Source organism: Pyrgilauda ruficollis, unplaced genomic scaffold (genome assembly GCF_017590135.1).
Source record: "Pyrgilauda ruficollis isolate IOZ18807 unplaced genomic scaffold, ASM1759013v1 scaffold4, whole genome shotgun sequence".
NCBI lineage: Eukaryota > Metazoa > Chordata > Aves > Passeriformes > Passeridae > Pyrgilauda > Pyrgilauda ruficollis.
Genome location: NW_024525489.1, coordinates 17,070,673 through 17,088,549, shown reverse-complemented (window position 1 = coordinate 17,088,549; position 17,877 = coordinate 17,070,673). Strand labels below are relative to the sequence as shown.

General features: G+C 35.5%; 1 protein-coding gene across 1 annotated transcript in view; it reads right to left on the bottom strand.

Moving 5' to 3' along the window:
* Positions 1-17,877, bottom strand: part of TTC27 (tetratricopeptide repeat domain 27) — a 113,994-nt gene that overhangs the window by 50,924 nt on the left and 45,193 nt on the right. Inside the window, exon 10 of the mRNA XM_041477271.1 lies at positions 4,101-4,214. Within this exon, the coding sequence (XP_041333205.1) occupies positions 4,101-4,214 (114 nt within the window). The remainder of the gene's footprint in view (positions 1-4,100; positions 4,215-17,877) is intronic.

The following is a 17,877-nucleotide window of genomic DNA, read 5'->3' as shown; positions in this document are numbered from 1 at the left end:
AGCAAAAGTTGTGTCCAAGCTCATAAAGCTCAAGACATCAGTTCTGCTGGATCTCTATCAGCCTTCTGTTCGATCTCTTATCAGCTTTTCCTTTTTACTGAGGCACATAATTTTTTTTCAGATTTGAAAGAACTGAACACTAACTAGCACATTTCTTTAGTAAGAACAATTTAAACAAAAAAAAATCCCTTTTTTATACACACAGAAAAACATTAGTTGCTGGCGAAAATGACACTCTGAAGTATTATTTAAGTGCAAATTAAAGGGCAGTTGACAGAATTTACAACCACATACATCTGTGTATGACTAAGGAAATAAAACAAGATCTCATGTGACCTTTCAATCTTAGGCATAATGATTAGCCTATAATATTGCGAGTCTGCTCCCAGCTCTCCTGAAGTCTTATTAAAACACCCTTTTCAAGACACATTTCTCTGCCCCAACAGGCAAATTCCTCTACTGCCAAGAAAAGCAACAGGAGGGAAGCGTATGAAACACAGCATATGTTGTACGATGTGCTAGGAAAGCCAAGCCATTGGCTTGCAGGCATGCTGTCACCAGGTGTAACGAGCAGCAGAGAACCCAGCCAGAAAAGGGGCCCATAACAAGCTGATAAAAGCTGCAAATGTAGAGGTAGCCAGTGTAGCTACTCAGGTTAGGGTAGGATACACCTGGGATATCCCAGGTAGGATAAACCTCAGCAGGCTGCTGGAGTACCAGGCACATGGCAGCTTCACCTCTTTCAGTGCTGGCATAATACAGCAGCAAATAAATAAATAATGGTCTTGTTTCTATCCCAACATTTTAATTTATTTTGCTTCATTCTTAAAAATACTTTCAATCCACTGAAATGGAAGAGTAAACCCAACTTCATGTATCAAGAAGCTACAGTGGGATTATATTCTATTTATTTTGAACTGATTTGGTTGTGGGTGGGTTTTGTTTTTGTTTTTGTTTTTTGGTTTTTTTTAAAAACATCCCTCACTTTTCTCATTTTTTCATAGCTTTTAGATCACTAAAATTTCCTTTTTCTCTCCCATCCTTGAGCTCTTGAGCTTTGACTGCACTTTCAGCAGTAATTTGTCGCTTAACGGCTTAGTTCAACCCATCTTCCACTATTAATAGTTTCTGAATTACTTTCTTACAATAAAAGGTAGGTGAAGATGTCCAAACTGATAGAGCAACTGCAGGTTTCTGGTTTTATCAAAAACCTATCCCCATTTGTTCCTGTTTTCTCCTTCCCATTTTTCTTTCCGTCCTAGTACTTCTCACCCTCCTGGACCTTCACCTAAATGGAAGAGAAACAATCACACAACCTTAAAAATATCATACTGCACCCAGAGACACATTTTAGCTGGCAGTACCTTGATCTGCATTTCTCTGTATGTTATACTGGTCATGATTAAATATTCTAGTGGAATGTAAAATAACTGGTTTTGCTTTCAAACGCTGTTTCCTTTTCTTAGAAAAATGGTTGAAAAAATTACTGGCTTTAGAAATCTTTAACCTTAGTTTTGCAGATCCAAACCCCATTTAAGCAAAAACTGGACAGAGACAACCTGCAGCATCCAGAAAAAGTATCATCTGCTCACTTGCAGTTAGCTACTAGGCTGAAGTACATTCCAGAGTACCCAAAATGATCATTTCAAAAACCATTCCAAAGACTGCATTATTAGTAGTTCAGATTTTTAAAATAATCAGAAAAAGGTTTTGAAAATGATCATTCCAATTCCTCTTGAAGTTTTCCAATTAGAAAAAAAAAATACTTCAGCAAATTTATGAAAACTGTTTGGCATAAAGTAGGGATATATTTAATATTTGGAGTCTGGCAGTAGATTTCAACCAATATGCTCTCATTTCAAAAAGACATGCAAATATTTTCAAGCAAAATAATGTAAACAGACATAGCCAGTCCTACAAAAAAAAGTAGTTGAAAAATGCGTTCTTTGACAAACCAACAAGGTAGCCAGGTCCACTTTAGGGTTGAAAAGCAGCACATGACTACTCAGCAATATTCATTTAAAAAGATGTTTTTCAGCTGCAGACCCAGCACATGAGCAGGTGAGGGTGGAAATTAGGAAAGCAAGAAAAATTAGAGTAGAATAAGGCAGGAGAGTCCCAGCATCACTAAGTTAGAGCCTATTACGGCTCATGCACTTTTCAGACAGCCCTAAAGGAATGTAGAAGATTTACCATGTCTTATTCAAGCTGTTTTACAAGAATTTTTATAATTCCTTTAAAAGATTGATATTGCAAAGAATCACATTTACCCCTCCTCCCTTAATCTAGCATAACTAATCTTTCTACAACACTCTGAACTAGTAAACAACGAATTGTAAAACAAAAACCCACTAAATCCATTTGTATAAAAATTCTGTGGGTTTGAAATCCATTTTCTACTGATAAATAGCTGCAGAATTCACTCATTCTTTGGCATCCTAATGAAAATTATAGATCAGCATCTTCATGGAGATGATTTATCAAAAATTCCTTGTACTATATATGAAAATAACACCATTCATGGTATCTTCTCTGATTCCTTCTTAGCACTGTCAGAAACACTGATATTAAAAAAATTCTGATCCGATGGAACTCAGGAATGAAAATCTTAACCGGAAAGTTAGTCAAGTTATTTGATTAATTTAACACATATAAATCATTAAACAACTTTTAACTGTTTTTGGAAACTGAGCTTGTTACCATCAGATGTACACAACTACGCAATTATATCCAAATGACTAGAATGCTTAATGGAAGCAAACATGAACGCATTAAGATTAAAGGAAATATTTAAAACCACAGATTTTGTGTCTACTGTGGGGTCATCTCCCACAATGTCACAGCCCATGCTAATCAAATCCTTTGCATTACTGCAGTTGTAGCACAAGAAGTCAGATAAATGAACTTGCTAAGAGAACCCTCTCATGAAGACTTCTGTCATGAGACTGTCAAACTGTCTAACATAACAATTTCCAGTACTCAGGTTTAATCAAGCTAGACAAAAATGTTGGAGGCACTCCAACTCTTTTATGGCTTAGGGCATCAAGGATCCTGAGATCACTTCCCAAGTGCTGTCACATTCTACATCTCCCAGATTTGGAATCCTGGCTTCCCTGACAGTCTCCTAATGAATGACCACAGGAAATTCCTCTACAGCAACTCCATGTCTTCGTCAGCAAAAGAAAAATGCAGCAGCACATCCAAAATGCCCTCCTTCAAAGACTCATGCATCATAATGATTTTAAATGAAACACCAGCTTTTCAGGATTTAAATACATAGCGCCATAATGATAATTTTTTACATTCCTGGCTGTTTTAGCCAGCAGGAGTGTTGCCTGATAGACAAAGACAAATGCCTGCTGCTCATGCGTGACAAGACGACTTAGCTGTACAAAGATGACAAAGTGTAGTATGAAGGTAAAAAAGAATGTAAAAGAATCTTGATAAGGTCTATAGACCTTTCTTTTGAAAAATTTATTAAAAAAAAAATCCTACTAGATGACACATTTCAGGATTTTAACATTTCTTCTTTGTATTCGAAAAAACAATCTTCTCTTTGTTTGCACTGAGATTATTTAAATATTCACTGCCTCAAACTTGCAATAAAAATAGTAATCACCAACTATCACATCAAAATGGTAAATTGAAATTGCTGCTTTATTCATGAATGTGTTTTCTTGTTCTTACAATACCAATGACTATTTAAAAGTTTCAGTGTTTTATAGAGCTGATTTACTTGAGAAAAAAAATATTCAAAAATTTGATAGCAGTGGCAGCTTGATGTTCAGAAACATCTACATGTACAGCTCAGATCCTAAGTGAGAACCAACAAGTACAAAAATAGATTTTAATTTCAATCTTCCAAAACTTGTCATGCTGTTGAAAGTGATGATTCATTACTTGTACATATAAGCTTATCTCACGACTAGCAGACACAGAAGGATTTGTGGTTTATGCATCTAATTTAGAGATATAATTAGAAAATTATCTCATACAGTTTGCAGGGAGGAACTGCAAAACCTCTTAACTCCTGCCAGTTTGAATTTTATATATATATATATACATTCCTATATTACAATATGGCAGCTCAGAAGTCTTACCTGAGTCTGCTTCATTGCCCGTTCCATTCTGCGAGTGCTTCCTTTCTCCAGTTTGGTCCGAAGGAGTAAGGCTGATGTCTGAATGGCCCAGAACTTTGGCTGGGAGAGCAAGCACTGCAGAGTAAAAGAACGTTTTGTCATTACTTCACTTTTAAAGACATTTGAAGACAGTAAAATTTTTAACAGTGGTCTCAAGCATGAAGGCTGTTTCCTATTCTGAAAGTCAAATATGTGGCTGAAGGACTTATTTGATGAACTGAGGGCTGTACAAATTACCTTCAACTATTTTCAACATAAAAAGTGGCCTTCAAAACCACTTCCTCCTTCTCAGCTATGCAGTGCTATGTTTACATGTACCCATATGGCACATAGGCCAAACTGCACAAATTAAAGTGGCTACTCAGAATCAAAGGAAAATGAAGAATTTCATCCTGGGCTGACTGGCTCAGCCTTTTCCTGGTAGCTGGGTACAGCTGATACAGCTGCAGGGATCCTACTCCTAAGGCTGAACAAATCCAGGTTTCTCTTGGCCCCTTTTCATATGCAAGGTGCCCTGATGCTCACATTAACAGCACTTCCAGATGAAAAATGCTGAATTTACTAACAATCTGAAGAACATTAATTAATCTAGAACTTGCCATGACTTGACAATGACAGGAAGAATTTTTGACTTGAGTAGATGTATAGGGACTACGGAATAATCTATGTAAGCAGCTTTCCTAAAATAATTTTAATAATTACTTGGAACACACTACACTGATGCCAGGAACTTAGTGCCAGTCTCCAACCACTGATTTTCAGGAAAATCCAATAGAAGACATGCAGCCAATACAATTTTGGTATCTCTTAATAATTTACAGACTGTCTGGACTCTTTCCAGTATGGTTTTAGACAGAATATACCATTTCTGAAAAGTGAGACAGCAGGAAAGCTCCCTTGCTAATTTTATTGACACTGCAAATACAATCCATCTTCTCTGAGAAAATATATTTGTCTATAGATATTTGTAGACTGGCGAAAAAGCCCCAGTGGTTTTATTCTTTCCTCTCAAACATCTCCCAAAGCATTAAAAAGCATAATTTGCTCATGGTTTGTGTTTAATGCCTGACAAATTTCTGTCATGTTGTAATCTGGTTTTGTTTTCCCTAGTGATTTCAAAGGAAAGAAAGCAGAAAGAAACAATCTAAAAAAATATCCTCCAAACAAAACTACAATAGGAAGAGAGGCAACAACCAAAGCAAAAATGAAGGCAGTGTGAAGGCTTGCACAACCAAACACCAACTAATCCTACCCTTTGTGAGCAAGAATCTCTGCATTGACTCTTTCAGGACTTCTCAGTCTTAAATTAAGAGGCACACAAAGGCTTCTGTACTGTCCTCTACATTCTGAGGATCTGGAATTAATTAAGGGAACACAATCACAACATTCTCTATTCTGTAGATGTTCAAGTGCCCTTTTACAAACTATAATCACTAAATCTGTTAACTGATGTATGTCCTAGTTCTGAGAGCTATCTCTCCCCTGTCTCATCAAACTTCAGTCAAATACCTATTTTAGTTTCATCTTAAGACAAACACAAGCAAGGTATTCCTAGTACAGGACATTGGTGTCCGAGTTTATTTTTTAGCAGCCATACCAGGTAGCTACTAAATCAAACACCTTAAGGAATGGCTTAGGCAAACACTGGAACAACATTTCTTTTACCTTAAAAGCTTATTTTGTGGGAAAGGTCATCCTTTTCCCCATTTTCTCCACTATTAGTATTCTGTCATACTATTTAATTTTTTATTTCAAGGGATTTTTTTTTTCTGTGCTACCTGGTGGTAGATACCAGTATTAATTTTGCAAAAGAACAATGACAACTGAAGTCTTGGCTAATAACACTCCTAAAGGTATTTTCAGGTCTGACTACTGCCCTTGTTCTCTCACTGGTTCACCTTAGCAAGTGGCCCATGGAGGGCAGAGTACAAAGTTTCTTGTCCACAGCATCCGGCTCTGCAGGAGAACCAGCAGCCCAGGAGAACCTCTCCTCTGTCTCTGTGTGCACTTCCCACCAGCTAAGCGGTGATTTAAGCAAGCATGCTGCATGAGCTGTGTATAAAGTCAAACAGGGAGGGAGGAAATCTGAAGAGCAAAAGGGTGGAAGACAAGGAGAGATAATTACGTTTCACTCCTCTGCAGGAGCAACAACAAGTTGTATTTTGAATAGCAATCCTGCTTTCTAAATGTATTCATGAAATAAAATGAAAGGTATACCTGCTGTAAAATTACAGAAGAAAAATTGAATTTCTCCAACAGTTTTACTGATACAAAAAAAAACATTGCAGCTGCACAAGACAACAAGTAGACCTAGATTGCATTTAAGAAGCACTTGTAATTTTATACTGATACAGAGCTCACAGTCCTGTGCCAGAATTCAAATGCTCACCTTTTCATTGCCTAATTATAAGGTTTAAAGCACCACAAAAAACCAAAACAATACATGCATAAAGGGCAAAAATGTTTATAATTAAAGGCTGTAAAGAATAGTTTCAAAACATCTTACCATAACTATTAAGCAAGCTTTAATCTTATACCCAAAATGTCCAAATATTCCAGATAATAAATACTTTCTCATAAGATCCAAAGCTTTATATTTTCACCTGAAGCTAAATCTAGGTTCAGTTAATAGGACTACAGATTAAAATAAAACATCTGGGGGAAAAAAATAACCTTAGTCAAGAACATGTAATTTTTGTCAACATACTTGGAAGTTCATTATACTGCATCAAGGGCAGCTAAGAAAATTAACAAAATAATTCTGAAGCAAAACCACTGTTGAGAACCTTCACAAGTCATCTTTGTTCTTACTTTAGGGAAAGAACAATTAAATAAAGAAAGAGAAACACAGGAAGATTAGACAGGCTGAGAAGAAATGAAAGGAAATAAAGTTATGCAACATTTTCTGCACATAATAGGATATTTTCACATGGGAAAAGTAATTTTCCAATTCTTTCACACATTTTTTTCCTACAAACAATGTCATCCTCTCCCATCATATCAGAATGTAAAAAAGGAGATGACCAAATAATTACACAAACCAGAATATTTTATTCAATATAACTTCCTTATATGACATTCAAATGAAACAAGATGATGCTGCAGGTCTTAATAACAAAGTAATCCATTATTGTACAACACTTACAGCTATGTAAGAACAAAAGGCAAGCTTTGTTCTTGGAACAAAAACTTCTCCTGGCAACCTGTTCCAGATTGCTCAAGGAAATTCTTGGTGCCTTATCTCTGGATGTGTTCAAGGCCAGGCTGGAGGGGCTTTGAGCAACCCAGTCTCCTGGAAGGTGTTCCTGCCCATGGCAGGGGAGTTAGAACAGGATAGCCTTTAAGGTCACTATCAACCCAAACCATTCCATGACTCCAATACCTGAATTGTGAGATAGATAGGTGACATTAGTAATGACACCCAGATCAAACCCAGCCAAAGATTTCTGTCAAACCCAAAAATCAGGTACCATTAACAAACAATTTCAGCCTCAGTATTCAGAACTTAACCTAGGTATGAAGGACTCCCTGATCACTCTTATAACTTTCTGTCAGAGAAACAGAGAAAGAACTGCATCAGTCAGTCATGACTTACAGAAGTTAAAGGTTGGTCAAAGCAACTCTTCTGCCTTCTTCCATCTACTATTTTAAAAAGTTGGAGTTCCTATAGGAATTCTTCCTGTCATCAATGTCAGGAAGAGCTTACTTGGGCATGTAAGACATGCTGGAAACCGGGAACAGGTAAAGATGATTCTTGTTAACAGCAGCGCTAATTAATTTTAATGTTTTCTAGTTTTTTCCTTATGATAAATCTATGCAGTAAGGCTAATGTTTTACTCCTGAAGCTTGCTTACTGATAAACTGTCAGTAGACTAGCAAAGTACTGTGATTGCTATGATGGAGCATCATCTGAAAAAGGACTTGTAAACTAAGCAATTTTAATTGCAACCAATTGTGGAATTCCCAAGAATTTGCCCATCAGTGAACCAAAAATATTCTGCTTATTGGCCAAATTGCCTGGATGTGGTGAAATTATTTAACTGAAGTCACAGGCATGAGGCACCCTGAGGATAGCTCTGTTCCTCTGTCATGCCTCCAAAGACATGATCCTTAGATCAGATTCAGCCCAGGTTATTTGCTGATTTATTTTAAGTTACAAACAAGCACAAAATAGTGGGGAGGATTTAGGGGAAAAAAAATGAAAAAATATTCCTTTTTAGTTCCTTATATTATTCATTTCAGTTAACATACTTCAGGAGCTTTGTTGTTTACTTTTCCAAAAAAACACACATTAAGATTTTCAAATTACTCATGTGGATTACTTCATGTCTACTTATCAATAGTCTTGTTTCGTATAACCACTATATCTTTATTTGATGATTTGCAGTAACCCATTCAGATAATTAACATGAAACTCCTATTTCTTCAACACATCCCAGGGAAAAATGGCAACCTTTTAACTCATTCTGTGCTTTGCTGTAAAATGAGACACTACCACGGCTTCTTTTCCACATTCTATATCCTGCACAATAATCAGGTGAGTACATAAAAAACCCACTAGTATGACTAAGGCAAGAACAGAGAAAATGTGCATTTGCCTTGTACACATATCTGCTAATCTCTGCTGAATGACTTTATTACTGAAAGCTAACTTAAAAGTCTTTAATTTGTTTCTACATACCCAGCAAAGAATTGGCAAAAACTTCTATGAAATTCATTACTAAGAACAAGAGGAAAAAATCAGTATAATACTAGGGAGAATGTGATTTGCTTTCCACATGTTATTCTCACCCAAATAATCTGACACTAAAGTTTCTGTATAACTAATGCAAGTTTTTCTTCCAAAAAGTCATGTTCAAATGACACTTAATTAATTTGATTTTTTTTGGAAATTTCTCCTAGCACTAAACTGGTAACCAAAAAAGCAAAATGAAACAAAATTTAATCAACTTAGAGAAAAAAATAATCAACTTAGAGAAAAACCTGAAAGATGCCACGTTATTGTGGAAAAACTTCCTTTCATTAAATCTATGTTTTTTTCAACAGAATAGTGTCTCATAAAAGATACTTCTTGCATTTCTGGAAAAAAGTATGTACAGAAAACTCTGCCCTGGAAAGTAGCTAAATTAACTTTATGGAATTATTTTTAATTGCCTAAGAAAGATTAAGGCAATCCAAGGTCTAGACAGATGCAAAAATAATAGAAGTTTTGAGAAAAGTCCTTAAAATATTAACTCCTTTACTAACCAAGCTCAAACACAGATGATCTGCAGTAGTACTGGCAGCATCTGGTTGAAATGGGATTTGTAACGTTAAACAATAATTCTGTTAGAACCCTATAAGTTAAAATAAAGCACATTTGTGACTAAGTGGTTTCCAGTACCAGTGCACTTTTTATGTTTCACTGAAAAGCACAAGTATCAAGAGGGCAAGAAAAATACCAAATCTCTAGTTACAATTAAGCAGCAGAACCATGGCTTGGCAACAGAACAAGCCAGTCAGTATGACCACTTTTAGCTTTTCTGCTTAGTGTAGGAACATGTAAAAATTTCCTGTTGGCTCAAACAGATCAAGTATGTTCAAATGAAGTATACATACTTATTCTGCTGTACATGCCCACCCCAAAGATTTTAAAATAAATAGGAGTCAATAGAAGATTTGACTATATGGCATCACTAACAAATGTATGATGCTGAGGTTTCACAGAGCTCAAATTCCTCCTAGCAGTATTTTTATTCTTATCACAACACTCAACAGTTTACCAATCCTTCAGTGACCACAAATTAAGAGGAAAATATAATAACTACACACACACACAAACCCTCAAATCAATAAACAACTAAAATTCATTACTGCTTTCTAAATAGGCATAGTTAAATGGACAAGAAGTAGTATTTGATGTTTAAGCTGATTTAATGTGCGTGACAAAGGATTGCTTTTAAGCACAGAATGCTGTTGTGCTGGTGAATAAATACTTTAATGCAAAAAATTGCTCAGCAACCAGCTAAAGGAGTTTATCTCCTTGTATCTGTATTTAAAGTTTCTATTTTGCAATTATCACAGTACATATGCTCTTTATACACAGAAATGAAATTTCCAATAAATCTAAAAATGCACTCAGAATTGCAGAATACTGAATAACAATTACAATGAAAAGTTTTTTGTCTTTGATACACCATTATCCTTAGCTCAATGCTACCCCCAAGACTATTCCTTCTTATTTTCCATTGTTTTTATACACAAATTCTCTCTGTTGTTATGTGTAATGACATAATTACTATATGTAAATCTCTAAATGCATTTTTATGCAACTGCACTGAAATGGGACCATAAACTAAAATGTGTATCTGTAAATGCCCATCTGATTCATCCCAGACAAAGACTTAATGCTATCATTTTCTTGTACTAACAGGGGAGTTCCTCCAGTGTCTTCATAAATCATCATTTTATTGAAATTGAATAATTTGAAGTTCAGATGGAAACAACTCCATTCTTCTATATCTAAACATATACATTAAATACTTTTCATTTCTCTGAGGGTATCACCTTAACACATAACAACTTCACTTTACGTTCAAAACTCAAACAAAACCTGACAGCCAATAAAGATTTCCTCTTGGACAGTAAAGGAAGAGGGAGCAACAAAAGACAACACATCAAATTCAAGCCTATTGACTTTACTGCTTCTACAGGAGAACTTCTACTCATGGAATCCACAGAACAATCCCCAATTTATATAAAACATCGTAAGCACGTGATAGTTCTAAACAAACAACACTGGTTAACTTGGGAACAAACAAATAGGATGATGAGGTAAATTATTTCGAACCATCCTCTCTTTCCAGCTTCTGTCATCCATAATCATTGGCATTGCAGACAACATTCCAAAATTATATTTTTGGAATCTGCACCACTACACAGGATGGCAATTTGAGCACCTATAAATTCCCCACTTTTCTAAGTATTATGAACAAGAAATGTTTGATTGCATATGTCAGTAGTTAGATACAACATACTAATGTGGAAAGAAAAACTAATTTGGGGCATCTGTTAATTTGTTTGACAGCAAACCTTCAGATAAATAATTTCTAGCAACTTTAGGATTGCTTTAGACATGAGCAATCAGGCTGTATATTCTGCAGTCACATTTTACTAGCTACAAACATCATCATATTTTCTAAGGTCCAACAAGAAAAAAATTACATTAGGATTTCACTCCAGATGATTCTTGTTTCCAATTGATAAATTCTAACCCTATTTGGCATAATTATGCCCTTGGAGAGCCATACAAACAAGACACAGGACACAAAAAAGGACAGTAATGTTTTTATACCTTAAGAATGCAAAGCTTCCATAAATACTATGACAGTGGATATGTTTAGTGGCTAGCAGGAAGGAAGAGAAGAAAAGATAGTCTAATTTATGCAGAAAATTGTTCCTAGCATGGACTAGCCAACAGACTTTGCAGATTGGTTTTTGGTTGCTTTTTTTTCTATTAAAATTATCTAAACAGAAGGAATACTCACACCAATGTGTATTGTAGTCTACTACATCTTTCCTCCTCAAGGTCAAAAACACTGCTCAGGTATTAAACAAAGATCAAAGGCCCTGTTGGTATGTTTAACAAGTATCAAATCCCATGCTGTATATGCCTTGATACATCTCTTTAATTTCACACTTTCATTAAACATGGAAATCTGTCCTACACTTCCAGTCATTCTAACAATTTTGGACCAGAAAAAATCAAAATATTATCAACTAATCCTGCAAATTAGAGTCACATCAACACATGAGCAACTGTCTTCAAAATTTCTGCCTTTTTCTGTGAAACGGACTGCAATTTTAGGTGCAACCTAAAAAGCATCTTTTTCCATATGGATTGGACAACTAGAACTTAAAAACTAACAATATGTAAAGAGTTACAGATTACTAATTGATTTAACAGTCTTAGGGCAAAATTAGCAAGACAAGGATAATTTACTTTTTTTTTTCTTTGCAAACATGACAACTTACATTATACACTTCTAATTAATTATATTTCAGGCATTATTCCAAGTCCTGTGTTAGTGTTTATTTCAGTGTTGCATGAGAAAAATGTGTTATTAGTTGGTTTGGTCTTAAATACTTTCTTACGTAACAGCATCTAAAACAAATTCTACACGGCACCTTTAGAGCATTATGCCAAGACCTTTGCACTGTAATAACAAAACAAAAAATAAAGCAATGCTTGAGCCTGTATGAAGTGCATTAGCAGAAGTTCTGTATTTTTGTTTATTAGGTCTCTCGGTGTTTCAGTGAGTTGTTACATCAAGACAACATGCTACGGAGTCAATTGTGATCATCTGTGGTTTCTTTAAGGTCTCTTGAAGTTACCATGATTTTAAAAATTCTCTTACTGTCTGTTAGGCAAATGAGAGAGACAAGCAGAAATCCCGAAAGTATTAAAGTGACAGAGGAGAAAATTTACTTCCTGAGATTTGGCTGAGACATCAGCATTTGCACAGTGCCATTTTCCAGTACTGCTTTAATATTCCATCTATTTCAGTAGGCTTAGACCACACATTCAGCATATTTTTCCCCAAAATCTAAAGTTATTCACTCAACTGTATGACAAGGGTTTATTTTGGTCCATAAAACTAATCCTGAGACTGTTGAACCAAACAGCTTTCGACCACAACAGGTGTTAGCTGATCATTAGCAGAGCTAGGCTTAAAGCTCTTAACCACAGCCATTAGAAATACCTCTTGGTGTTAAAAAGTCAAGAGCGAGGCCAAAACACCATCAGTGATCTGCATCAAGGAACTAGTTTTATTAGAATGGCATTTTTAAAATTCACTTTGTCTAGTCTTGTCTGGTAGCCTCAGCAGTCAAATTATAACATTACATCACTGTAAATACAGAGTACCTTTTGTTGACTCCTACCACTAAAGCAATACACTATTTGATTTTTTTTTTTTTTTGCATTACTATGTACTTCAATGTGTTTGAATGAGGTTTTTTCATATACATAATTTCAGAAGCTTGGATAATTTAATGGATTTGGAGTAAAATATTAATTATGAGGTTTTTTAAAATGAAACATATGTGTACACACACATACTGATTACTTTTTTCAGTTTTCATTTTTCTTTTTGTCCATACACACTTTATAATGCAAAATGTTAGAAACCTATTGGGTAAACAGTTACTTTTTTACACTATACTGATCTAGAAATGAATCCTAGACTCAACAGAGCAGCAATTATATTGCACTTACCTAAAAGCAATTTAATGTTCTAAAGTGTCTCATTTAATCTTAGTCGACAAGTGACTGACTCTCCCTCTGTAATTTATTGTATCTGGAATTTATCACATCTGAAGGTACACTAAATGCAATGTAAGAGTTATTTCGTAGCTCGCTCAAGCAATTCAAAAGTTAGAAGACAATTCTGGAATAAATTTTTTTCTCAGAAAACTTACGAAATATCCCAATACATGAAGGTTAATGTAATTTCACTTCAGCTGTATTTTCCACAGCTTTTTTTACCCCACTTAAATAGTGTTCTGCAGCAAATGGGTAAGTCTTGATAACATCCACCCACTGGTATCCTCATATTCTGTCCTGCTTATCATTCTAAATAGATTTCCCTCCATGGCACTTGTTTTAAGCAGTAACTCTTATTCCTTCTGGTATCTACCTTGCAAAGGGACAATTCTTGCTTCTAGGCAACTATGCTAGATCAGCTTGGAAACTGTGCTGGCTTGTGTACCACTTCTGTAGTACCTAGAAGTTCAGAGAATAAAAAAAAAAAAAAAAAAAAAATCAGGCAGGAAATCTTGGAAGTTAGTTCTATTATCTGCTCAAAGATATTGTTACCAACCTTATTAGAACTAGCAAGACACTTCATTATCTTTCTTCAGCCATCTCTTATACCTTGCCTTAAAAGAAAGCAATTGTGGTTGGAAAAACTCAACACAGCCTCTTCTCAGCAACAGTTCAACATTATTCACCAGCAATCTTTTCCTCTGTTAGTCAATACTCAGACTGAGCACAGTAAGCTGACTATACAGCTGAAAATCTTGAATGGGAAAGGATGACTTCCCAAAAGAAAATACCCTCAGACTTTACAGCTTCTTTTTTCCATTTGTTTTCATTAGCAAAGGAAACATAGGCAATATGCAAGTAAAGTGAGGCTGCCTTACCCTGCTCTTGGTTCTTCTAAATAACATTAGTCAGGAGAACATCCTGACAAGAGTTGGAGAACATCCAACTTCTTTCCATTCTCTATCACCATCTAATTTGAAACGTGAATAATCTCAAGTTCTTTTTGCCTCTTCAGTGAATTTTATTTTTGAAGAACAAAGCAAAAAGAGTCATAGAAAAGGTCTAGATCTGCTGCTTTTACTAACAGATCTAAATATGTTGTTCTGTTACTTTTCTCTCCTTCTGATTCCATGTACACTTCCTCACATGCAGAATACCAGTCAGAACAACTCGCTCTCCTTCTCCGCAACCACACTTTTCAGAAGTGTAAAGGGAAATGGTTAAGCACTGCTAGAACAAGGTTCATAACCAAACATATGAAATGCCATAGCTGTTCCTTCCCCTGTTATAGTCTTTACATCTTCTGACTACACATCAAGAATTTCCTCAGCTTTTAAGTTGGATGTTTCTATGTTTTCTCTTGGAAAATCTGTCTCACGCCATAACCCTGCAACTCAGAAACATCTAAATATTGTGTGTATTACAAAAATTAAATAAAAGTGTGTCCTTTGACATGAACATGGGGGTACTGGAAACAGATCTCTGGTCAGAAATAGAAGAAAGCCAACCACATGATGATTGTCTTTCCAGCTAGCTCTGAATGTAGCTCTGCAGATAAAACTGGAATGACAGCCCAATGTCCCCTACATGATATAATTCACAGGGAAAAAGGTCAGAGAAAACAAGCACTAGAGAAATCTTCCCTTTCAGAGGAAGTCTCATATGCTCCACAAAACGAGCTGTGTCAAAGGAATACAAAGATCTACGCTCACTGGAGAATTTTCCTTTTTTTTTTTTTTGTGGAAACAAAAGACTCAAAGAAAGCTTTTCATGGATTCAAATGTAACAGAAACACAAAAAAAGCAAGCTCATATTAGCCTGCCTGGAACAAAAATGTAATAAAAAGTACGGAGACTTATAGTGAGTTAGGAACACGATTCTCTGCTTCCATATAATGCAGTCTGTGACTTAACTTGCATGCATGCAGGTACATAACTTGCAGAGAAAGCTATGGAAGAAACAAATACCACAATTCCATGTAATTTTATACACAACAAAATAATCAACTCAGATCAGGATTGGCTAGGAAAATGTTTCAATGCTTTCACCCCTTTAGGATTTTCTACTTTCTAATAACAGTACAAAGATATTATCAATCAAATTAGTTGTTCAGTGCTACCTACACAACCAAACTGCAGATGTATCCTGGATGTCCAGAATTGTGTAAGTTTTCTTCCAGATTAACAGACATTGCTGAGCTCATATTTAGCAGGTTTTTAAAAGCTTGACGCTCTCTTATGATACTAAGTGGTATACATTTTGTGCCCTTATTTAAGGCATAAAAGAAGAATTTTTTTTATGCTATTGCCTAATTTTTTTTTGTGTTGAATTTTGGTTTGCGTTTTTATTTTCATTTTAAGAGACTACTTAAGTTCAGAAGTAAGCTTTCCTTGGAGGTTCTCAATTTTTTTTTTAGTACAAGAAAGAAACTAGAGAAAAAAAGGAAATGTCATGAAAAAAAAAGAAGATACTGTTTTATTTAAAGGAATCAGCTTTCAATGACTAGTGAAGGGTAAACCACATAAGATATGGCTCCCATTTTCACATAGAATGGAGTCCAGCTGTATGACTGACACTTGTTCTGTTGTGCCAAACACATCACTTATTCTGTGTTATGCTGCAAACAACTTCAGCCAGATTTGACTGTAGTAGCATTGTTTTTTCAGGTCTGTGGTTTGGACTCACTCCTGAAACAGCATAAGTACAGATTTCCACACCACATCACAGTACTGCATTTATTTCCTAAGGCCCAATCTCAACAGTAATAAATCACAATTCTGGATACAAAAGACTAGACTTTAACTCTTTGGTACCAATGATAAGGACTTACCTAGTTAATTAAAATTTCTCATTTTATCTGCTCAGCCTCTGTAATTTCACCATCTGTGCCAAGATTCTCAATACATCATGTGATCTTGAGGTTATAACCTGAAAACCAGAACAGCTTCTTTTTTTTTTTTTTCTCCTCTGCACAGGTAGTAAAATAGTGAATCTAGTTTGGCAATGGCTAGATATTATATTTCAAAGATAGATAATTTCAGGACTGTATGCAATGGTACAAGCTATCTGCGGACTTGCAATCTATTTAATCTCTAGACAAACAAAGCAAACAACTGATAAAAAGGCTGAAATTTAGAAAAACTGTGTCAATGGAGGATATTTTCTAACTTGTTAGAATCGGCCATGTGGGAGAAGTAGTAAATCCTACTCCCCTTGCAAACTACCACAGTAGCCTCCTAAATCCTCTGCCTTTCATGTTCTACCCCCCTTCAGCCTTAACTCTCCTCTGATAAAGAGCATTTTTGGAACAGACACTGCTACAGGTTAACTCATCCTCTGCTGATAGAAATTTATTCTTCAGCGAGACAATCATGACTGTTAATCTTTCCATTTGTTACTGCTGCCTGTGGCTACAGACAAAACCCATCAGTTTTCAATACTTTCTTTGGGTTGGTAATTTTTTTTTTTAAGTAGTACTTCTTACTCAGCAATATCTGGGTAAACCTACATATTAAGGTTCCCATTCCCTTTTTTCTATTTTACTTGCTTGAACTTTTCTGGGCAAACTCACACTGCTTTCAAAACTCCAGATCACTGGAAAAATTCTTTAGGCCTGACAGATCCTGCATCCTTATGCAACTGACCCAGGGTGGTGGGATTGGTCTGTTCTGTCTGCCTGCTCACATTTATGAGCTCACCACTATGTTTTTTTCTACAGACTGCCAGTGATACTTCCTGTTTATTTGGCCTATCAATAGCCTCTGGAAGAATGCTGCTTTGTATATTGTTATCTGATACTGCATAGATGTGTACTCTAACAGCAACTTTTATCTTTAATTCTACAATGATAACTTCAGTACAAATATCCATTTACAATAATTATCTCTAAAATACTTTAACTGAGAATCTTTTGCAGGAAGAGAATATAGGGTAGCAAAAATACTTATTCTCAGACAGATTTGGAGCACAACCATAAAAATTACACAAAACAATGAAGCATTAAAAGTCCCCTTCACAGCCTCACTAGAAGGCATTAAATTATCTTCTTGAAAAGAAGTAATTTAAATGTTTTCATAATTTCTTAAGTTTAACACTAGTCAATGGCACAAGAAGATTAAAAAGTTAAGAAAAGTTGTTACAGACAACTTTTACATTATAAAATGCACATGTACCATTTGTGAACCTGTCCTATAATGATGTTAACTAGTAAAAATCAGCTACCACATTTTTTTCTCTAACAGGCACAGTCAAAAAATTCAGGAATAATTACATGCCTAGACCAGTGGTTTATAGTAAGGCTGCCACTGACTTTATTATTCATCTATGTCTGAACAAATTACAGAAGTTCTATAAAACACTCTCCCAACCTTCAGTCTGTAAGAACAGCTGTCTGTAGAACAGTGAGACACAGCAAAAGAAAAACCACACAATGCC